Source organism: Tetrao urogallus (genome assembly GCF_951394365.1).
Source record: "Tetrao urogallus genome assembly, chromosome: 3".
NCBI classification, from domain to species: Eukaryota; Metazoa; Chordata; class Aves; order Galliformes; family Phasianidae; genus Tetrao; species Tetrao urogallus.
Window position 1 is genome coordinate 15,844,872 of NC_136815.1, and position 24,464 is coordinate 15,869,335.

The 24,464-nt window shown below is 31.9% G+C and overlaps 1 protein-coding gene across 3 annotated transcripts in view; it reads left to right on the plus strand.

Annotated features, from left to right (window-relative positions):
• Positions 1 to 24,464, plus strand: part of CSMD3 (CUB and Sushi multiple domains 3) — a gene marked incomplete at both ends in the record, with an annotated part of 527,537 nt that overhangs the window by 447,311 nt on the left and 55,762 nt on the right. For all 3 annotated transcript variants that reach the window (XM_079533061.1, XM_079533062.1, XM_079533063.1), the window contains 7 exons: positions 1,840 to 2,017; positions 5,083 to 5,228; positions 7,513 to 7,593; positions 8,583 to 8,696; positions 15,879 to 16,067; positions 16,525 to 16,671; positions 19,050 to 19,238. In XM_079533061.1, coding sequence (XP_079389187.1) covers positions 1,840 to 2,017; positions 5,083 to 5,228; positions 7,513 to 7,593; positions 8,583 to 8,696; positions 15,879 to 16,067; positions 16,525 to 16,671; positions 19,050 to 19,238 — 1,044 coding nt within the window. The remainder of the gene's footprint in view (positions 1 to 1,839; positions 2,018 to 5,082; positions 5,229 to 7,512; positions 7,594 to 8,582; positions 8,697 to 15,878; positions 16,068 to 16,524; positions 16,672 to 19,049; positions 19,239 to 24,464) is intronic.

A 24,464-nucleotide genomic window follows, 5' to 3' on the forward strand; every position in this document is an offset into this window, starting at 1 on the left:
TAAGGAGTTAGCCTACATTCAGTGAGAACTTCTATGGTTATTTTAATAAATAGCATTCATTTTTGAAGCAAAAGATCATATATTCTTTTGGATTGACACTGTTAAATACACTATCTGCAGAACACTTGCAAGTATCAAGAATGTAACTAATGCAGCTGATTGCAAACACATTAAATTATGAAATAACTCCGTAGAGTTTTCTAAGTTTACCGAAGAGGTACTCATTATAATGGAAACATCCCTGAGGCAGTGGAAGATAATCCCAGCCTGTTGGTCCCGGAAGTCAGTGATGTCCTCTTGACTTGTCTGTATCTCCTCCAAGTTTCCTTCTCTTTTAAGCCTTTTTTATACTGCTTTCTTCCTTTCAGGTGCAGCTTGAGTTACTCTAGTCACTACTCTAGTCGTATATCTTTGTTACAATTCCTGTGACAGAAAAAAATGGAAAACTACTAACTTGGGGTAACAACTATGAAGTCTATCAGTTCCACAGTTCCATCAAGTTCCCATCCTGTGATGTTTGATCGGAGAGCCTGGTCATGGTGTTTGTGCTCTGCTCCACCTTCATACTGTATCTCTTAGAGTCAGCATACCAAGCTTTCCTGGTGTTACTGCAGTATATGGTTGGATGTTTGTGTTGTTTAGGGAACTATCCTGGAACAAATTCTGCATATTCATTGGATTCCACCATGGGGATTTCCTCAATTCTGTATCTTCTCTTAAAGGTGGATATGTCAATAAGTCACATTCAATAATTATTACACATAAGCCACCTTCTGAGACTATAGTCACTCAAGTTTCACAATATGTAGAAGGAATCTGGGAGGTCACAAACAATCTTTCTATAAGGATTAGAGCTTAAGAGGCTTTTGGGTTTCTCACTACACGTGGATTAAGATGTTTGACTCATAGTATTTAGGAAGACTGTCTTATCTGAACATTGCCAAAGGGAGGGAGTTGAGAGCAGGGAGGGAGCATACCATCAAAAATATGAGCCAGTGACCATCACAGGTTGCACCTCTGTGAGAGTATGGTTAAGGAAGAGAAAACCTGCTGCACAACCGCAGCTGGGAGAGAGCTGAAATACCACAGCAAATCTTAATTTTCAAACCTTCATTCTTTGGTTAGACACACACATTCTAGTTTTCTAGAATCTTGGTTACCATTCCATCCCTTTTTTTGTAGTGGGAATGGGCTCTCCTTGACGAGAAAATTGTATAGTTTTGATTCACAGTGTTCCTGAAATGCAGAGTATGGTCAATTTTGCACTGTATGATGTCTAAAAATAATATGTTTCAAGAAGAATTTCAGAAAGCACTGATTTTTCCCTCAGAATTTATATTAGGATTTTTTTTTTTTTTTTTTTAATATTGTGACACACAGTATTTTCATTTCCAAACTCCTCTCTAGTTTTTCCCAGACATCTCAATCAGCTTACCCTATCTCTTCTTTCATCTGATAATTTTGATTAGCTACATTCCTGTGGTAATAAATAAAAATAATTAAGTAATTCATTTGTTCATGATAATTTGTAGCTGTCATTTGCACAAATTTTTAAAAATGTTGTTCTTTTTTTTCTTTTTTCTTAACTTCTGCAGAGAATTGCTTAACCCAGTGTCTCAGTTTAATTCCAGATCCAACAGTATTTATGACTTTGTAATTGCTTATCTTTTTCTTTTCATTTTGACTAATATCAAAAATAGATCTCTAATTCCCTTCAAAGAGCTCAGTTACATCTGTTTGATGTACACTGCAGTGGCTTTACATGCTTATAACTTTCACGTGATCTAGGAAGAATGCAAAATTTGTCTAACATTTATGAAAACAATACCTTTTCTATAGCTCTCTGTGGTGGAAACATAACAGCAATGAATGGCACCATATATTCTCCAGGATACCCTGATGAGTATCCAAACTTTCAAGACTGCTTCTGGCTTGTAAGAGTACCACCTGGGAATGGAATCTACATCAATTTCACAGTTCTCCAGACAGAGCCAATATATGATTTCATAACTGTCTGGTAAGGAAACACTTCTGGCTTTTAATTAATCTTCATGTGACACTATACAACAAAGTATGAATTAAAATTAGTATATTTATGATTTCATAATTTCTTCATTGACGCTGGTGTCCTGAGTGATTTGCCCAAACCCATGCTTTCCAATATACAATTCTTTCTAGGTATTAGTGGACAGAAAGTTGCATAGCCTTTCTTGTTAAGAATTCAGAAACTGTGGATTGCCAATAATAGTTTGCCTTGTTGATTTTTTTTGGTCAAGAAGTATGATGTAGCCAGATTCTGAAAGACAAGTTATCCTTAAAAAAATGTGAAAATGAGCAGCTGCTACTGTGTGTATTAGGCCATTTTAGAGTAACATTTTCTTCATATCTTACATGTTGTCTTCTTTCAAACTATTTAACAGAAGATAAAAGTCAAGGCTCTATTTGGTTATGACAAAAAAACTGTTAACTAACTGCAGCTGTGAATAACATTTGTTTTCTATGTACTGAATCTATGTATTCTCTCTATTGTCTTTATATTCTCTCTATATTTGCTATGTTTTGAATCCATTTTAATCATGATTTTTTTCAGATATTGAGGCCCACGTTTTACTAGGTTTCAAAGTTGTTTAAGGCAGGTGGCTATTGGCACAGCTAGAGGTACAACTTTTGTCGTAATCATGAAACTGTACCAGTGAGTCCCTTAGATATTTCAAGAGCAGTTATGACCCTTGGTAGCTTACCTAAACAGTAATTCAGAGATTGAGAGAGTAGTTTTTTTAGTCAGAACAGTGAGAGGTAATTTGAAGTATTTGTTATTGATTTAGTGTTTCTGTTGCACAAAACTATTAATTTGACTTCATATAAATTCCTATAGACCTCAGGTTTTCATTCATAATTACCTAAATATTAAACAGTTGTCTTCATTGTTGTGATCATTTTTGAAGGCATTAGCTATTTTTCATCTTGTACTACAAACTGCCTTGTCCTGCATCCCAGATATTTGCCTGCTTTGCTTTAAATTCTAACAAAAATTTCATCTGAATATGTACAAAGACTATTGTTCTGATGAAACTCAGATAATTTTGAATACTTTTAACTCTTCCCTACTTGAAGGATGAACTTCAGAATCTGTCCTGAATTTAGTTATACTCACTGTGTACATCCGGACATGCAGACATCCTTTCCCCGTTCAATTCATACAAGTTAGAACACTACTGTTCACTCTCAGTGTTCCATCCACTTGTTCCCTCCTTTCTATGAAGCAATTTCATGTCCTTTCAGTTACATTCTTGGCTGCATTATAAACATATTTCTTACAATAAATTTAATTGTATGTATTCCATGATGAAGATAAAACCTCAGTTTTACCTCAGTTTGTATCCTATTTCAATTAAGAAAAATTTTAGGACTATGTCCTGAAGTTAAAGCATCTGTAAGGGTATGTGTCTATACTATGTATGTTGTTACCTATATGTGATTTATAATGTTACATAAGCAGTATTCTGTACATACTATGATTAAATATGTTAAACAAGTTCATATTATACACTGACAGAACTCATCCAAAATTTTAATAACAGTATCTGTAGAGGAAAAAAGTACAATTTTCCATCATTCAAATAATTCCTCAAATCAGACAATGTGTGAATCTAATGAAGAATGAAGTCTTCATTATTAGTCTTTATAACTTGAGTCCACATTTGTAATATACAAGGCTACTCCAAAAATAATGCCTCATATTTTATCTGTTGGCCCACAGTGTTAGAAGCAAATACTGGTGATATGGCAGTAGAGGTTGAACCTTCCCACCAATATTCCATTACTACTTTTGTTGCCATTTGACAGGTGGTAGCAGAGGGGCAGTCTCATAAATTGGCATCTGACATGGAAGCGCATAGGAAGCAAAGATGTGTCATTGAATTCCTTCAGTTGGAAAAAAATGGCACTCATTGACCTTCATTGATCCTTACTGAACGTTTACGGAGATCAAACAGTTAATATGAGCACAGTGAGGCTTTGGGTGGTGCATTTCAGCAGTGGCAACAACAGTGGGTCACCACCACTGATGCAGATTTTTATGAGAGTGGCATGCAAGTTCTTGTTCGTCTCTGGCAAAAATGCACAGCTAGTAGTGGTAACTGTTGAAAAATAGTGTTTTGTGACTGAGAATTTGCTCCATCAGATAGTGCTTTTTTATATCTGTTGTAGTCTCCATGGAAATAAATAGGAGACATTACTTTCAAAGTAATACATGAATAAGAATTTGAGATGTTGAAATAGCCAACTTCATATCATACTTAGTGTTAGCTAACATATTTTTATGAATGTTTAATTGAATCATTATAACATAAAAATTGAGGGGAAAAAAAAAGGTAAATTAAAAAATTCTGAAATTTCACAATTCCCAAAAGTACTGTCCATAAGACAAAAGTTCTAAATGAAATATACGTTTATATATGCTCAGGTGCATATTCAGGTGGAATCTTTTATGCAGTTGAGTATAAGAATTTTCTTTTCTTTCTTTTTTTTTTTTTTTTTTTTAAGAGAAGCCGATATCAATTAATTGCCTTTTTAAAAATTAAATTGTATTCATTGTGTAATTTTCCTAGCAACGACCAAATTCAAAAGATTGCAGGAGAATTTTTGTAGTATTAGTAGTATTAGAAGTAGTAGTAGTAGTAGTAGTAGTATTTTATAGTATTTGTTGTATTCGTTTTACTTCTTTTCAAATATCGGCATTTGAAAACACAGGTGCAGAAGCATGAACATTAATAAGATGATGAAGTACAGTCACAAACTAAATCATTTTAAAGTTGCTGGCTTTTTAATTAAAAAAGAAAATAAAAATTACTTCACAGAGGTGGTTGAATGGAGGATCATGCTTTTCAATAAATTTGGATGGCTTTCCAAACTACTATCCCTTTTACTCCTGTTCACATACAGAATATCAAAAGGCTTTCTGAGTTTATTTCATCTGGTTTCAGATGACCCATGCCTTTTTAGAGTAGTCTACTACTTTATAAATTGTGTAGAAATTAAATTATTTGGACAAACAAGTCTTCTTTTATCTGTTTTTCTAAGGGATGGACCAGACCAAACTTCTCCTCAAATTGGGCAGTTTAGTGGCAATACTGCACTAGAATCAGTCTACAGTACTTCCAATCAGATTCTGATTAAGTTTCACAGTGACTTTACTACTAGTGGCTTTTTTGTACTTAGCTATCATGGTAAGTATGACAAATTGTATTTTCTAGTGCATGTGCTATACTGATTACTGCTGTAATAGAATTATTTTTCTAAAAAATCACTATTATTAATGTGAGTGATCACCATTAGAGTAATGAAAACATATAAAGGACTAATATATATAATGAAAACAAAATATTTTCTCAACCAGTATGTTAAAGTTACTAATAGTCAAGCAAAAACAACACACTGTGAAGTGACTTGAGCAAAAAAGGTAACATCAGGACCCTGTTAGTTCAAGGTGGTTATCTTCTCTCTACTTACACGCTTCTAAATTTTTATACAATCCAAGTGTAACAAACAAGTGAACAACAACAACAAAAGCAGCAAAAAAAAAAAGCTTAAATCCCACAATGAAAAGAAATATCAATGTCACTTGATTTTTTTGTTGAAGAGTAGATTCATAATTTTGATTCCATAGGGTTTCATGATTTTATTTCCATATCTAAGCACCTATATTGCAGTTTGAGAAGGACAAACTAACACTTTGCCTTCATCAAGATATGAATTGATATATACTCATTAATTGATGCATATTACTATATATTGATAAGATACATTGTCTATGATGAGCAAATATATATGAGCAAACAATATATGAGCAAACACATGGAAAAAAGCTCCTACCTGTTCATAAATTTTCTAGATTTGATCTTTCTTCACTTATTTATTTCTGTTACTGTGTACATTTTCATTCCACAAGTATGAACCCTGAAGTGTAATAAAGATGTGAACTGATTATTCATGAAGAAACTTAGAACACTTTTGTGGATTAATGTTTTCAGAATAAATAAAACTCTCTGTATCCTTTAGTCTGTGATTGTATCAGCTCCTGACAATTCACAGCAATAAAAGTAAGGTGGAGAGTGGAATCAAATCTTTTAAAACAGATAATTTGGGGTCTAAACTAAAATCTATACATAAATGGGAGACATTTGAGATAAATAATATTTGAATTTTTATTGAATACATTTCCTACACTGGTGATTTTATTTTATTTCATTTTATTTTATTTTTTTTTAAGAATGGAAATAGGATAGCTGTTCCAAGTTTGCTTAGTGTGTTTTCTTTTAAATAAGTATAAAATAGTTGCTAACTTTCTGACTTGATAATACAGGTAATAACATAATAATAAGAGATCAAAAGGAGTGGAGTAGGAAGATATAATTTATGGGTGACTCAGTAGCAATAAGTCATGTACAAAATATAAATATTTTTGGCTGACCTAAGTTTGGCTCATTCAGTTACTAAAGGATCCAAAAACAGAATGTAACAAACATACGTATAAATGAATCTGAATCTTCATCTGCCATAAATGGATGGTGTTTCCTTGCCATAAGAGATCCTATAAAAAAATACAATATGAAAAGGTACAGTGAAAACCAGGAACACATGACTTACCAGCCTAAGCGTACACTTTAAGGCATAGAAATACAATGTAAACTCTTCAGCATGATTTATTTGTATTTCTGTCATAATTGCATTCAAATTGAAGGGAATTGCATCTATATTCAAACACCAGTTCATCCTTCTTGATTGTCTGTAGAAAAAAAAAACACACATTGCTTCTACGTGTTTTTTTGTTTTTTATTTTTTTTTCACCCAGTTTTTTTTTTTTTTTTTTTTTTTTTTAACCTGGATTTTATATATATATATATAACCTATATATATAGGTTAAAAATCAGAAAATCATTTAAAGTGATGCTTCAATTTACAAGTTTCAACATAAAATCAGTACTCTCCATCTGCAGATGAGATAGTTTGTCTCTGCTCCACAAATATTAATTTTCCAGGAAATTTCATCTTCAGAATGCTTCTAATCACCATTTACACTATATTTGGAAAGAATATTTTGTATTCTAAAAGTTGTCTTCATCACATATATTTTCAAGAGATGAGATATTCAACAATATTACAGTGGTAATGTGGATAACCATAGTAAAAAAAGGTTGAACAACACAAAAACATTTGGTTTACAGATGCAATTGCTTACAGAGAAAATTTACAACTACTTCTGAACTTCTGAAGTTATCAAGAGAACCTTACCCTTAAGGATAAATAATTAAGAATGCAAATTAAACTACAAATTTTTTATTAATTCTGAAATCTGTATATTTCCTTTCTTTTGAGTCTGTTGAAGGCTACAAAGAAAAGAAGCAGATGTTTATTTTTATCCTGTTAATGTATTAGCTGAGTTATATATGCATGGCTGTTTTAATTGCATAAGTATGGGAATGTCAGCTGTTTGTGTATTTCTCTTTATAGCCTATCAGCTTCGAGTCTGCCAGCCTCCAACAAACATACCAAATGCTGAAATTCTAACTGAAGATGATGAGTTTGAAATAGGTAATGTGAAAGAAGATAAAAGCAATATTTGTTTAAAAACAAAACAACATGAAATGCTATATGTGCTATGAAGAGATCTTTACTATGGAATGCCTTCAATATATTTGAGAATTAAAAGCTTAAGAAGTTATTCCTCTTCCTTGTGCTTCCTGAATGCAGTTTCAGAGATCACATCTGAGCATGGCAGTAACAACATTCCAAATAACTTTGTTTAATAATGCCTTTTTCATAATGTTATTAATTATTGCTATTAGAATTTTAATTGATTTATTTTCCATTTTAAAAACCTGCACCAAATGAAAAACAAACAAGTAAACAAACAACAACAACAAAAGATTTCTAGACATCTGTACCAGAACTAAGGTTCTACAAGTGAAGGGTAACATCAAATTCGTAAAAACTAGGAATACTGACTTTTGAGTCAGGTTGATAATAATGAATGTTATAATTATCAATTACATGATTAGATGTCAGATGTCTCACCAGCTAGTTTTGCTCAGATTTCCCCTTCACCCAACCTATGTTTTTCTTCCTATATACTAATATTTGAGTTATTAAACTGATAACAAATTAAAAACATACATATTTTCTCTTTTCTTCTCTAAATTGGACCAAAAAGAACTTACAGGATACAATACTTTTTTATTTTTATTTTTATTTTTTTTTGTGACTTCATAAAGCTACATGAATCATTTCTTGATCAAGAAAAGACAGTTTTTTATTCCCACCATCAAGTAAGATCCATTTCCTATTCATTTTTTCTCCTTGTGCTTGTATGAATTACTGTTTTGATACAATGATTACTCAGTAAATTGTAATGCCTACAGGTCTGTGGACATATGGTTCACCTGACATGAGTCAAACTCAGGCTAATATTGTTGCACAGCAAGAAGCTTCACTACTCAATAATATTTTCAAAGCTAAACATTCAAAATAATTAATATTTAACAGTAGTGTTTTTCTTTGTTTGTTTTGTTTTTATCAAACAGGAGACATAATAAGGTACCAGTGTCAACCAGGCTTTACATTGGTTGGTAATGAGATTCTGACATGCCGACTTGGTGAAAGGCTTCAGATGGATGGAGCACCACCTACTTGTCAAGGTGTTTTATCGCTTCTCTTTCTTTTTGATTTATCTTTGTATAAGATGGCAAGTTTAAAATATTTCAACCCTTTCAATGCTACTCCAGCATTTTCATTGTTTATGGTGAATATTAATGAAAAATCATCACTATTTTTTAATGCATTTGGTGAGTTTTAAGGTTTACTTTGTGAAAATAATTTAACAAATCATTTTTTGAAGGGACCTTACATTTAAAAAATTATAAACAAGATGATTTTTTTTTCTCAAAAAAATACTATTATAAAATTTTATATGAAAATTTTAAAAATAATAAATTGATAAACATAAAAATTCTAAATATAGCATTTATTTAGATGAGCAAAATCGAAACCTCAGTTTTTAGTGTAATATTTTTATTTGGTGTGCATTAAAAGTAATATTCATGTTCTTGAGATATGTGCATGTACATGTTTTCTGAATTTTACTGAAAACAGTGAATGAACAAACACCTTAATGCTGAAACAAACTTATTGTCTTGCAAACCAGTAAACCCACAGTTTAAACCTGTCTATATTAAGCTGACATTTAATGTCTTACACTAAAATAGAAACCATCTGTTTCATTTATACATTTTTGAAGAAATTATTGTATTTTTTTAAAATTGAACTGATTAGGAACCTAATGGACATTGCACGTGATTTATTACAAAGCAACAACAAAGAAAACAAAACAAAACAGAATCTCTTTGAAGTCTTAAATTGAAGAGTACATACATATTTGCATATACGTAAATATAATTCTTCCATTTAGCTGCAGAAATATAACTAAAGACATAAAGTTATGAACTTATAAATACATTTAGAGAAGAAGAAAACAAAACAAACAACAGCTTCATAGATGTTGAATTTATGTAAATAAAAGCTATTTTGGATCCTGCTAGTTGTTGTGATGTTTTTTCATGATCCTGATACTCCTGTGCTTAATATCCTGTCATGTCCTGCAGGACTGAAAGTCTAAAGTAATTTTACAAATTAGTCAAAATAAATGCAACTTATTGAATTTTCTGTGAAATGAAAAATGCTGTCAGTATTTTTGGAGCTTGTTTTCTTTTTTTTTCTAGCATTTTTAAATAATTAACTTATCTAGGAAACAGGATCAAAGGCTTATATAGAAATACTAAGATAATTCTTAGTGAATCTATTACTTCTGCAAGAAAAGATTTAATTTGATTTATTTACTGTTCATAATTTTTATAGTTTAAATTTTGTGTACAATTTATGATTTTAAACAGCAATATATTCATCTTTTAACAATTACAACTAATTATAATATACAATATATATATAATATACAAAAATTATAACCATCTTTTTTCTGTATTCTTACAAAACCTACAAATAAATCTTTTCCCACAAGCATGAAAATGGGGACAGTCAGCTAGTACTGATGAATAAACTATTTTAACTTCATTTTAAACTAGACAGGCTTGAGCAGTAGGCCCAAGTGAACGTCATGAGGTTCAAAACTACCAAGTGCAAGATATTGCACCAAGGTTGAGGTAACCCTATTGCTAATACAAGCTGAAATGAAAGAATTGAGAACAGCCCTGCCGAAAAAGACCTGGGGATACTGGTGGATGAGAAGCTGGACTTGAGCCAGCAATGTGCCCTTGCAGCCCAGAAAGCCAACCATATCGTGGGCAGCATCCAAAGAAGCATGGACAGCAGGTCAAGGGAGGTGATCCTGCCACTTTACTTCACATGGTGAGGCATCACCTGAAGTCCTGAATCCAGATGTTGAGGATGTTGAGTCCTCAGAATTGGATAGACATAAACCTAGTGGGGCATGTCCAAAGGAAGAGCCTGGAGAAGGCTCTGAAGTGACTTGATAGGGGAGCTACAGGAAAGAAGAGGCCAGACTATTTAGCATGGTCTGTGGTGATAGAACTAAGAAAAGCATTTTCAGGCTTAAAGAGGGTAGATTTAAGATGCAGTTTTACAGTGAGAGTGCTGAGGCATTGGAACAGGTTGTGTAGAGATGTGGTTGATTCCCCATCTCTGTAAACTTCAATATGAAGCTTAATCAGGCCCTGGACAACCTGATGTAACTGTATTCATTTCAAGGGAGTTGGATTAGATGGCCTTCAGAGGTCCCTTCCAACTCTAAGGATTCTATGATTTCCCCTGTTTTATGGTCAGAAATATGTAAAAGTTGAAATAATTCTGAAGATTAGGTCTAGTTACAAAAATGAAAGATGATGTTCAATTGTGAGTTTCAATAAAAATTTCGGTAATATTAATATTTTCTGAAAATCTATTTATTTAGGTACAATTGCATCTAGGAATTGCTTCCAAAACCAGAATTTAAATTGAAATAATTGCTAAGCATGAGCTCAGCAAACAAATATCATTTAATGAGTGGGAAACAATAGGAGCCCTCAGGCACTTCTTTAAATGCTGAAATGCTGTATTCATAGATGGGACAAATAAAGACGTATGTGCTGATCCTGAGGCATTTTCTCAGTAAGTGTTGCTGAACTCATGTGTATATTCATTGCAAAACTCAAGACAAAATGTCAGGAATGTTTGGTTACTGTAGTTAGTATGTTCTCTATCACATATAAATACTAAATACTGGATTAAATACTGAGTGCTAATTCAGAGGTCTTATTTCCATTGGAAACTGAATCTTGTTAACATAATCTTCAGAGGTAGTAGACTCAGAATATAGTATATACATATATCAAAAGAATTAATTAAAAATGTTTAAAATGGGCATTGAAACTGGTGATCTAGAGCAAAACAACAGAATTTTCTCTTGTATTCTGTTATATAATATGAATTAATAGTTAGAAACGTGTAAGCTAAATTTCAATATTCAAACCTGGATTTATAGATAACTTTGTGGAATCTAGAGTGAACAATAATATGCCTAAAACACATACATTTTTAGGATTTTAGGATTTTTAGGATAAAGCTTGCATACTTTAATTGTGCAGACTGTAACTCTTCACATGGAAGTCATTCTGAAGTCTTCTGTTCATATTCATTCTAGTTTCCTTCCCTTCCCTTCCCTTCCCTTCCCTTCCCTTCCCTTCCCTTCCCTTCCCTTCCCTTCCCTTCCCTTCCCTTCCCTTCCCTTCCCTTCCCTTCCCTTCCCTTCCCTTCCCTTCTCTTCCCTTCCCTTCTTTCTCTTTTCTTTTTCTTTTTCTTTTTCTTTTTTTTTTCTTTTTCTTTTTCTTTTTCTTTTTCTTTTTCTTTTTCTTTTTCTTTTTCTTTTTCTTTTTCTTTTTCTTTTTCTTTTTCTTTTTCTTTTTCTTTTTCTTTTTCTTTTTCTTTTTCTTTTTCTTTTTCTTTTTCTTTTTCTTTTTCTTTTTCTTTTTCTTTTTCTTTTTCTTTTTCTTTTTCTTTTTCTTTTTTTCCACCAGACAGAGCACATACTTTAATGTTAGACTTAACAGTATTAATTTATATTCCCGTAACTGGTACATGTGCTAGACAGTTTTGTGAGTTTGAAGTGAGTTTTGATTAAATTTTACTTTGATTCTTAACTTGATTTGTGCTGAAGTCAATACCCACATTCAGCATTCATTCGTTTAAATTGAGGAGTGCATACGATCATAGTAATTAATAAAAATAATTTAGTTTTAAGTCTAATGTATTGCAGTAAAGATGTACTTGCCTGTAATGAGGTACTGCTAAAATAAATAAATAAATAAAATCTGAAGCAATGTTATTTCTGATTTTATTTTCTGATTTTATTTCGTACACGTAAGCTTACAGCAGATTTAGTACTATTTTCAACTATATTGACTTAAACTTTTCTCTTATGTAAATCCATTGCGTGTTTCTTAAAATCCATGCAGATTTCCTTCATTACATCAGAAAATAATCACTAAATTCCGCAAGCTTATTCAAATGCCTATCATCTTTTGTTAAATAAAGTATAGAGCCAGCATCTAACTTTGTCCTCAGTTCTCCTTGGAATTAGATTCTAATTTCAGGATCAAATTAATGCTTCAGAATAAGAAGATTGAAATTGTATTTTGAATCATAATTAGAGGACCCTGAGAAAATTCTTGAATTAAGACTTGCAGCGATATCTCAACTATGTTAGCATAGTAAACTATATAAACATAGTAAACTATATATAGTATATATATATATATATATAGCATGTAAACTAATTTATCTATCTGATTCCCACAGGAAATCCCTTGTGCAGAGTTAGGTCTTTAAGTTCTTTACAAAATTCCTGAGCGGAAGTAGCTATAAACAAACTAGTTCAACCAGATAACCATGATGCTCCTCGTGGCAATTTCTCTCTCTCCCTCAACATATGTTAAATATATGCACATTTAAATCTTGAGGTGGTCCATTCTTTTATTTGTTTCCTTCATTCTTTTTATTTGTTACTTTCACCACAGTGCAGACAGGAAAAATTGATAACCACAGCCTAAGAAGCTGATATGTGAAACAATCATCTTAGATGAAGAGTTTGGTATCTTTCTCTGCATGAGTTGACACGGGAAATCAAATACAGGTCTTGCACTCACAAGAGCTTTCTAAGCCATAGTTCATGGCTTCATTTTTCATCGGGGTGTTTTAGTTGTCTAATTTCAGCAGAAATTTCATAGCTCAGAGAATAAACAGAATTGAATACTTTGGCTCTACTGCTTCAATGCACAAAATAGTTTGCTTCTCATCCTAAACAGGTCCAACTCAAGTACTTACAGCCACAGAAAGCTATGACTTTAGGTGATTGAAGCCTGCCTTCTGCTTCTACATTTTGATATTTTGATCTTAGCCAGATAATTATCATGTTGTGAGTTGATTTTAAACTTAATCCCATTCTCAGTTTTCTTGCATTTTAATTCTATACTGTAGAAGCAAGGGGGAAAATAAATTTTACTTTAAATGACCTGGAGCTGTATTTCTACTCCACAAAAGTCTGTGTTTATAATGGATTACGGATTTATTTCTTTCTTAAAAAAAAAAAAAAAGAAAGAAAGAAAAGAAAGAAAAAAAAGAAAAAAAAAATAGCCTTCTTACAAAGTTAAAAAGGAAAAGGCAGAAACCTAATTTTCAGTGAATAAACAAAAATACAGAACCTTCAGTCATTTGGAGATTCAGTAGCCATAACCTAGGTCACTTTCAAAAAACATAATTATTTTCTCATGGTTCTCATTAATAAATTGAAATTATTTGAAATTCCTGGAGGGGAGAAATTTGACTTAATTATTCCGTAAAGCAAGCTATTATTGCTTTTACTGGCTTCTACTGCAGATGTTTGACCTCATATATGAAGAAATTCATTTCTCTTAATGTGAGTTCTACCTATAAAAAATTATTTTCTCTCCTTCTCTCTCTGCTTTTTCTGCTTTCCTGTGTCCTCTGTCTCTTTCCACAGTCCAATGACATTTTTTTTTCCAATAAACAGTCAATTTGCGTACTTAATTAGCCAATAATATTGTAAACATTCTTGAGAAATCTATGATCCTATTATGCTATCGTTAACTGAAAGGGCTCAAGAGCCAGACTTTAAGATTACTGTCAAACAGTGCTCAGTTCTGAACCAACTGTAGGTCACTTGTTCATAGATACTGTAACAAAACTGGTTCTTGAAAAAAGAATAATGAGTTACATGGTTACTAGAAAAGTAATATTCGTTTCCATGGAAACTACAGCAGGTACGATGAGCACATTTGATAGAGGAAATTCTCAGCTATGAAACATGTCAACATAATAACCACCATTAGCTACGACATTTTTTTTTTTTTTTTTCTAGCAAGGAAGAAGAGCTTGCATGCTGTGCTCATAAAAATTTGCACCGGCGGAGGTGATTTACTCTGTCTTTTGCCAGTGCTGAAGCACAGCGTGGAGTGCATCACCATATTTATAGCTAGTCTTTGATATCTATAAATGTTCAATAAGCATTTATGTGTGTTAGAGGATGCAATTTTTATTTTTATTTTTACTTTTTCACATGGAAGAATTCAATTGCACACCTTTGCTTCTTATACACTTCCATTACACACACTGTGTTGCCAGGCTACCCCTCTGCTGCTATCAATTGCACGACAGTAAAATGTAATGGAGCATTGGCTGGAAGGTTCAACTTTTACTGCCAACATCCTCTTCTGACGTCATAGGTCAACATAATAACATAGGAGGCATTTCTTTCAGAGTAGTCCAGTGTTTGTATATCAGGGTGATAATTGTGATTGTCTTTTAAAGTGAGGCAAAAGTCATCTTTTTTTTTTTTTTTTTTTTTTTTTACTTCTGATTGATATTTATTTGCTCAAAAAGTTTTAATTGTATGGTGCGCTGTTGCATCAGTCTTAAATAGAAGAGTCAGTTTGATGTGCTGTAGCTATTCAGGAATATAACACCAGTACATTGGCTGCTGGTCAAATGCTTTGATTATAAGAACTCTCTTTGCTGCTTTGTTTTATAACAGCTGGGAAGGAAATTGGATTACAGCGTGGAGACTGAAAAATACATTTCAAGTATTTTTTATTGCACATAATAGCAACAACGTAGCATTTCCAGGGGCTTCTATGAATTAAAAAAGCAAAACAAAACAAAGGAAACGGATAGGTAGATTAGCACAAATCATCTTTTTTTCTTTAGTCCTAGTGAATAACAAAATGTCAGTCTGAAGAGCTTTTTTTTTTTTTAAAGTTATTTTCTACACCAAAAGCAGCATGTCTGAATAGTGAACTGTGCATTTTGGATACATCAGCATTCTTGGAGCTTTTATTGAGGTTCTCAAGATTTTTGCTGCTTTCTTTCACACAGACAGATTGTGGGAGGGATTGATTAAACTGTCACGGAGTTGACAGTTAGGTTTGTTTGAAGTGCAGTGAAATTATTGCTGACAGTAATAGTAATGTAAGGAAAAAATTCCACCATTCATCTTTTTGAACAATGAAACAATTTAGTACTTAACCTACAGGAGTCTGATATCCTCTAAAGATTGAAAGAAAGAAAATGCCATGAGTTAATAACTACTAAAAGTTGTAGTGCTTGTTTTCTACATATACATTACTTCACAGCGTTCTTTACTGCTAACTGTGCAGTTTGTTTGGGGTTTTTTCGGTCTTTCTATATTTGTGAAAATAGAATAATTAATGCAAATCTTTTAAATAAGGAAAGTCTTGCAAATCACATGTAACAAAAATAGCAGGCTTTATATTTTTAATAATGTGTCTGTTTCACAGTGCTGTGTCCAGCCAATGAAATGCGTCTGGATTCAACAGGGGTAATACTGAGCCCTGGGTATCCTGACAGCTACCCAAATCTCCAGATGTGTGCATGGACCATTACTGTGGAAAAGGGTTACAATATCAGCATGTTCTTCGAATTCTTCCAGACAGAAAAAGAATTTGATATACTTGAGGTGTTTGATGGTAACTATAAAATATGTGATTTTGGGTGATACTTTTTCCTATACAATGTGTTTTTACTTTACAGCTATGTTGAAAATCTCAAATCACTGTTATTTGTTCATACCATATTTTATTTATGTATAAAAAATTAAATAAGCAATTGTTTGAATTTGTTGTGCTAAAAAAAATATCTTTTGATTATGTGTTTAAAAACTGTACAGCAAAAGTTATGAGAAATAAATAATTTTGTTTCAGTACAGTTAGTACTCTGTAGTATATAGCATGTTCTGTCAAGATCAATTCCAAATCAGATTAATTTACCATTTGCTTGGAAGATGTTTTCTATGCATATTAATATATAGAATATATATATGTATATATAAAATTCATTGTATGTTATTTAAAACTTTGTAACTTCTTGGTGTTGTGTTTTTTTTTTTTTTTTTTCTTTTTTTTTTTTTTCCTTCCTTATATCAAGGACCAAATATTCATAGCCCATTGCTGATTTCTCTCAGTGGGGACTATTCCTCGTCTCTCAATATAACCAGCAGTGGGCACGAGGTATTTCTCCGATGGTCAGCTGATCATGGCACCAATAAAAGAGGTTTCAGGATAAGGTACATAGGTATGTAAATAATATTTTCATTAATTTATAAAGAAATTCAATATAGATAAAACTTATTTACTGTAAAAGGATAATATAGGTTATATTTTCTTATATTAATTGCCCAGACTGAAAGAAAATACAGTTTGTTTTGTATGTGAACTGAATGGTGCTGATTTAATGAGGAACAAGACTCCATGCCCCAAATGAGATATACACAATCATATGTACTCTGTAGAGATTGAATCAAATGTTTCAAAGAACTTTTAAAAGGTGGAAATAAAAAACTGAAAGAAGCAATCTCCCCCTCCTCCCCTTCATCATTTACTTAAATTTGTGTGCCACTGACCGTCATCCTGGATTTTTATGGATTTCATCATTAACATTTTTAAGGTATGGCAACAAGGCAGGAGTGAGCAGTGATAAGCAGGAAAATCATAAGACCTTGAAGGATTGAACTCTTTGATTCAAAGTTCAACGTAAGCAGCAAAAAGATATAAAAAATTAATATCATACACACTACAGTGAACATGCAGCAAAAAGATATAAAAAATTAATATCATACACACTACAGTGAACATGAAGATGGTACTTTAAAAGATACAATCACAGTTATAGAACCATTATATAACACTATTTTTACAAAATAATATGTTTCATTCATTAATCTAGAGTAGATTTGTTGTCACTTGCAGCAATTACACAAAATGTATGTTTGTGTTTGTTTTTCTTTTTAAATCACCACAAAAGATGTGAAATGAAACAATGAAAATAATTATTTGAGATAGAACATGTGGAACATTTTCATTGCCTATTCTGGATTAATTAGTGGCATGATACATTTTTATTTTACCAAGTGGAGAAAGCAACAGAGAACATATATGATATTCTGCCTGCTGTGTTTTGTTTTTCCTTGCTTTTTAGCTTCTGTTACAGGAAAATAATTAGACGGTACAATAGTCTGTAAAACAATATCTCTCCCTTTAGGTGAGGACAGTTTTCTCAGAGGTGAAATGACTTTGATGTGTAGTTAGATGAAATCTACTTTTGCCTAGACACAAAATATTACACTGTATACTCATTTTCATTGTACTTATTTTGGATCTAGAAACAAGTGTCTTCTGTATGAAGAATAAAATTAAAGTGAAAGACCAGAGAAATTTAGTGCAAGGAAAAAAAAATATTTTCATAGCCTGTGCTCTGACAGATATGCTTCATGTTCTGCTGCTTGCTATGATAAAGAATAAATGAACAGCCAAATGATTCCATCCCAATAGTAGGAAACCTGGTCTGAGAAAACCATTGCCCTATAGGAAGTCATAAGACATGAAAAGTCTTAAAGAGTAAGTGAAGCAGCAACTTGATATTTGCCTGAGGAATGGAACAGATGGAGTTCTTCTCTAGTTACCAGTGTTTTGTTAAAGCATGAAGAAACTTAGATGCATTTGGAAAACAACTTCCAACTTACTTTTCTTTCCTACGAAACGGGCATATAACCACCTTAGCTAACAGCTCATGGCTTCTCCTTGATGAGAAAGATCAAAGGCTAAGTTAAATTCCTAAAAAGAAAACCAACTTATCTCAAACTGCCTTCCAGGCTGTAAGTTTCTTTTGTTGGAGTTCATTGGTGAAGTAGCCAAAACAAAGTAATTTTATACTCACACATTTAATGGACAAGGGATTTAAAAGAAATAAAATCATAATGACATCATGATAATTAAGAAGTTTTTAATGTCATGAAGATTTCAAACACATACATCCTCAAAGATGTTTATGTTTCCATGCTTTTATGAAGACTTACAGATTTTTTACAGTACCTGGTGTTCTAAATAAGTCACAAAAATTAACAACCACCACCAACAACAAAGCAGATTCAGTGTTTTTGGCATGTTTTTATGGTGGTACTCATAAATACTGTTAAAATCTATTTTAGCTTTTATTAGTTCAATTCACTGTATCACAGAATTTGAATGTAGTTAGACCAAAAGGAAAAGATTATTTGAAAATAACTATGTATAGTATGCTCTTGATATTTCTCCCTTCCAAAAATTTTGTATAATACAGGAATTTATGTGATTGCAGTAAATTTCATCATAAACTAAAGTTATGTGGGTTATTTGGTTTAAAAATAAGACAATAAGAAAGCTACAGGAGTTATACAGGATATCTCTACTTCCTCTCAGGCTACTAAACCCTGAAGCACTGTTGTTGTCTTATTCTTTTGTCTTTACATCTAGTAAAATTGCTTAATGCTTACGTGAACAGGATACAAAATACGACTTTTACTGACATTTTCTGTGCTTGTTATCAAATATTCACTAGCTTCAGTATGAATTTTCAAGATTTGTCACCTGGATCCTGAATGCATTTTTTTATTTATTTAATATTTATATTTAAAGCTCTCTACTGTAGCACTCCAGAGTCCCCTCCACATGGTTTCATTGTCAGTCAGACAGGTGGACAGCTCAACAGTATGGTTCGCTGGGCCTGTGATCGAGGTTTTCGGCTCATTGGGAAAAGTACTGCGGTTTGCAGGAAGTCTCCATATGGTTATTATTCATGGGATGTTCCAGTTCCAGCTTGCCAAGGTAAAATATTTCATAATAAAATATATAAGAAACTGTATTTTACTTTTTATTATAAATGATCTTTTTCTTTTCTGACATAAAAGGAATAATGCCTAATAAACTTTAGCAAAAGAAAACCCCACATTTAATTAAGAATATTGTAACAGACTTTGTTAAGGCCGACAGATGCCAAAAATAGTATATATCATTATGAGGAGAAAAAAAAAGCACAAGGTTGAAATATGAAATCATTCAAAAATATCATGAATGGTTAGTAGAGTTCATGCATTTATTTTTGTGTTCGTTCTACTTTGAAGAAGTAATTTTCACTGTAATTGCCACTTTATCGTGATCAAGGAGTATTTTTAGAAGACTCAAAATTTGCTACATTTCCAAGAATAGGAAATCAGTCAATAACATCATTACTTTTGAAACCATTCTAAACTTTCAGTGTTTGCATTGAAATTTGAAACAGAATTAATCAGGTTAATTGATGTTTCATGTATCAAATTCTCTATTGTGGTACTCAGTAGTCCTCTCCACAATGGTTTCATATTTAGTTACTTCTGCATTATAAAAGCAAAACATGTTTTCCTTAAGAAAAACAATTATTTCACATCCATTGTAATTGTATTTTAATTCTTTCTTTTCTGAGAAGAATGCCATTGTGCTAATAATTTCCATCTTTAACTCTTTAGTGAAGTAATAGAGTGATTTTTTTCATGAAAAAATGCAGTTCTGGTTTGTAACTTTTGTTCAGAATTTTGTGTATCAAGGAATTTACATTATCCTCTTACGTAAGCTGGTGAAAACAACTGTTATATTCATTTAGACTTCATAAATCACATGTTCACAGAACCAACAGATCATTCATTACAAAATCCTAGTACGGTGTTTCAACTAGATGCTTGCATACATTTTGTTACTGTTGACATAAATGATGTTTGAATGCTTCAAGTTAATTTCCAAGATTTTTTTTTTTTTTTTGAAAATAAGCCTTTGAATTGCATCTTTGCCTGTATTTGTGAAAAATGGAAGTACATACAGTGCATTTGCTGAATATAATTGTTTAGCTTTTTTTCCTCCTCAGTTGAACAAGGACTGCTTTCATGACAGTTATTTGTGGAACTGGATCAGACTGTTAAGTAGATATCTCAACTAGTGGGAAATATTTGAATATATATCAGAAAGGATTGTTAAGCACTGAAATAGGCTCCCCAGGGAGGTGGTTGAGTCGCCATCCCTGAATGTGTTTAAAAACTGTTTGGATGTGGTGCTCAGGGACATGATTATCAGAGGGTTATTAGAGTTAGGGTAGTATGGTTAAGTCATGATTGTATTCAACGATCTTTAAGGTCTTTTCCAACCAGAGTGATTCTATGATTCTATGCTTTTATGATTCTAACTCAAAATGTCTTATCAAACAGAAAGTTTGTAAATATAATAAAAAATATTTAATATATACTAATTAATCTATATTAATTAATTAATGATTAATTAATACTTATGAATTTGATAGATAGAATTTAATTTTAATATATTATATAAACATCTGTCAATTCTTTCATCAAGTCCCTTTGTACTGAAAGTGGTTTTTGACCATGATATGAGCCTGCAACTCACAACTCGGGTTCAACCTGAAGACACATTATTACTGTAAAAACCCTCAGAACTAATCTGATTCCACACATAACTGAAGTATATAAACCTTCCCTTGCTTTGTTGAGCTGAAGATTATCCCCATGTCCAGATGATACAGAAAATTGATATGAACTCTTGCATCAAATGTTTAAGAACTCCAGTAAATATCTCTGATGTTCTTCACCAGGGGATATTTACCAGACATAAGGGCTTTGCCATTCTCCCTAGTACTGAGGAATACAACTTCAGTAAAACTAGTTACCCTAAGCATGTACTTGCAGTTGTTATAATTTTATGATAGAGAGGATTAGCACTGTTTTATTAACCATAAAAAATGTCAGTCAACTTTGTTGTCTGTTTTTATTCTTCACAATTTACCTGCTCTTTTACCATGCAAAACTAAGTGAGAAAGTCCCATCTTGCCTTCTGCTTCATGTTTTCTGTCATTTATAGAGTAACTAGCAAAGGCAGTTTAATTAGTTGTTTCATACATATGAATTTAGGATTTCCACTGCTAACTAACCATTTAGCACAACATAAAATGTTTAGATGTTTTTTACATAGCAGTGGAAATACAAAGAAAAAAAAAAAAAGTTATTTGCAGTTTCTTTGTAAGTAATGCATCATATTTTGATCTATTTGTTTTCTGACTCCTAAATGAAGATTACCAGTGAAATCACAGTAACAGTTTCTGGCATCATCCTGTAGGAAGGGAGAAATCTAAAATTATGAGGAATTATAAATAAATAAAATTATGAATTCCTTAATGATGCCTCTGCAATCAGCACAGTTTCTTTTTTTTTTTTCTTTTTTTTTTTTTTAATACTAAATAAACTCCTTGTTTGCTGTTTTCAGAATATTTGTTGTCTGCATTTAAACTAATGCTTTATCTTTTCATTTCTTATTTTTTCATCTGTACAGTTCCAGTTATCACTTATGAACTCTTTCCTGTTGCTGGCGTTTATTAATGCCAGAAGCCTTTTCCACTACCGTGTTTTGTTGCTTATTTTTTCAAATCCAGAAGTTAATGTTAGATCATTATTTTTACATTGTCATTCTTATACCTATATGAACATAAATTTTGATCTTTGGAACTCTGAATAGAAACCATCAGTCATTCCTCAAATCACTATAGAATTTTATCTGAATATCCCAGATGTGCAATTTAAAAATAAATGAAAGCTTTTTTTACATTTTATATAAAACCAAACATAAGTCAGAGAAAAGACTCAGTGAAGCAGTGAGAAATAGAAAAGCCTCAAGCAAAACTTCAGCAGTCCCTTCCTGTGCCATGAAAAGGAGTAAAAGGAAACTGCCTCCAACTCTAATATTGTATAATGACAATAGTACAAATTAAAAAAAAAAAAAAGTTTTACTATTCTATCTTTTAGATATTAACCATTCTGCTTACGTAAAGGTACGTTAAAGAAATCTTAATGCTGAAATGTGGTCCATTTCTCAAAAATTATGCTAAAGTAAGTCTATATTTACTATCAGTAAATTTATATTTACTGTCTGGAAAAGCATGTAATGTGTAAAGCATTCTACTTTTGCATTATTAGGCATTGATATGGGTTTGAGTTAGTCATGTTAATAAGCATGAGAACAATTAATATAGCTATACTTAATTTCTATACTCATTAAAAATAGACTTTTTATTTCCAAATGCCTGACTGCATTGGGTCAAGTGTGAAAACTCAGCAACATTTTAAATGCCAAAGAAATAGCTTAATCCTTAAAAGTAATTTGTAACGCACTTTACAGTAAACTTTTTATAAAAATTCTTAATTTTTCACAGGTTTAAAATCCAATTTGTTAAGTTCAGAAGAGTATATTACTATATAGTTTCAGTAGTATTGCCTGTGTTTGTGTTGTTCCTGATAAGTGTTGTCAGATTTAGACAGATGTCAGCAGTGATACTCTTCTTTTTATTCCACATAACCTTAAAATATGAAAGGTAGCTACATCTGTTAATTGTTGTTATTAAATGAATCAGAGCAAATCCATGAACCAAAGCTCCTTTGTAGAGTGAATAGTCAGATTTGAGTGTGCAAAATTGTTAATACATGAACGCTTAAGTGTGACTTAACATTTAATAAAGGATATTTTGTCCAAGGCCAATAATATTTTCTGAATTTCTTATTATAGATAAGTCTTTAGAATATGACAGTCCTCAAGAACTAATAAGGTTGAGTTCTTCAGAAGGCTACATGTTTACATCTTCGTAGCTGAAACTGTATTCTGAAGGTCACGATCATGGAATGGATCTGTTTCAAATGTGATTACAATTATGATGTTGATTAACAAAAACAAAGTTTTTTACTATCTGAGCTGATAAATAATGACCAAACATTTCAGTGATGTATTTATTTTTTAGATAATTTGGATATTCTGTATTTTCCTTTTTTGTTTCTGTCGAGTTTTCAGATATATCAATAGCTTGAGTGGATCTTTTCACATTTTTAACTTAAAAGCGGCTTTCTGTTTCATACAAGGAAGGTGCTCCTCACTAATGAGTCACTAAGTGACTCATTGGTAGCTCTTTCTGTTTACATAGAAATACATAAAATTATTTATTTTATTTACATAAAATTTTACACAAAAAATTTATAAAGATTCAGTTTGCTAAGATAAATCTTGTTTTTTAAACTTTTAAAGGAAGGATATATTTTGCTTATGCCAACAGACTGATTCTACTTACGTGAATGATATAATTCAAATTTTATCAAGGCATTAATGGAGATCTTTGAATATCTAAGGAGTCATGGAGTCATTAATATCAATGTCAGATATAAAACATCTCTGTTAGATATTTATATATATATACACATATAAATGTATAATGCTAATTGCAGGAAAATGATCTGCAGTATGTGAACAAGTAGTGTGCTCTAATGTGTTTTTCATATGTGGATTACAAGCAGCAGCTGCTGATCTATAATAACTTTTTTGGGTGTAGATATATATATTATGCTGCACTGATGTAACTGGCAGTGAATTTAGTTCTGGCAACTTCAATATGGCCTGAAACTTCTGCTTATCATTACATGTAGTTTTGGAGGAAAGAGCATGGACAAGCCTGCCTAATTTTCCAGCTGCAAAGTTATTGAGAAATTTGATAAACACCATTTATGTCACGTTTTCATTTTAGTGTCATAAGGACTGTTTCTTTCTTTGGTAGTATCAAGTGAAATAATTAATTTCTCTGAGAAGTTTAGTAAAAAGTAGAAGATGGACCTTATGTTTCATGAACTTGTCATTTTTGCTCATTCTAGGTTCATGATTTCATAGAATTTCATGATTCTTAGAGCCTTCACTATCTCCTAATTTCTTTTTTCTTGTCTTCTTCTAAAAATATGTGTCTCTAATTTCCAGTATAAACTATGATAGCCATAAGATATAAAGAAGGTGGTGAGCAAATTAATCATTGTTTTCTGTGGTCTTTTCATCACACTATGTCCTGCAGTTTAACTTTACATGTAATCTCTTGTTTCTTCATATGAAAATTCAAGAATATATTTTAAGTTATTTTATTGCATCTGTTCTACAAGCTTTAATAGCTTCAGAGCTTTACCTGTGTCTCAGCTGTGATCACTTACATTGGTG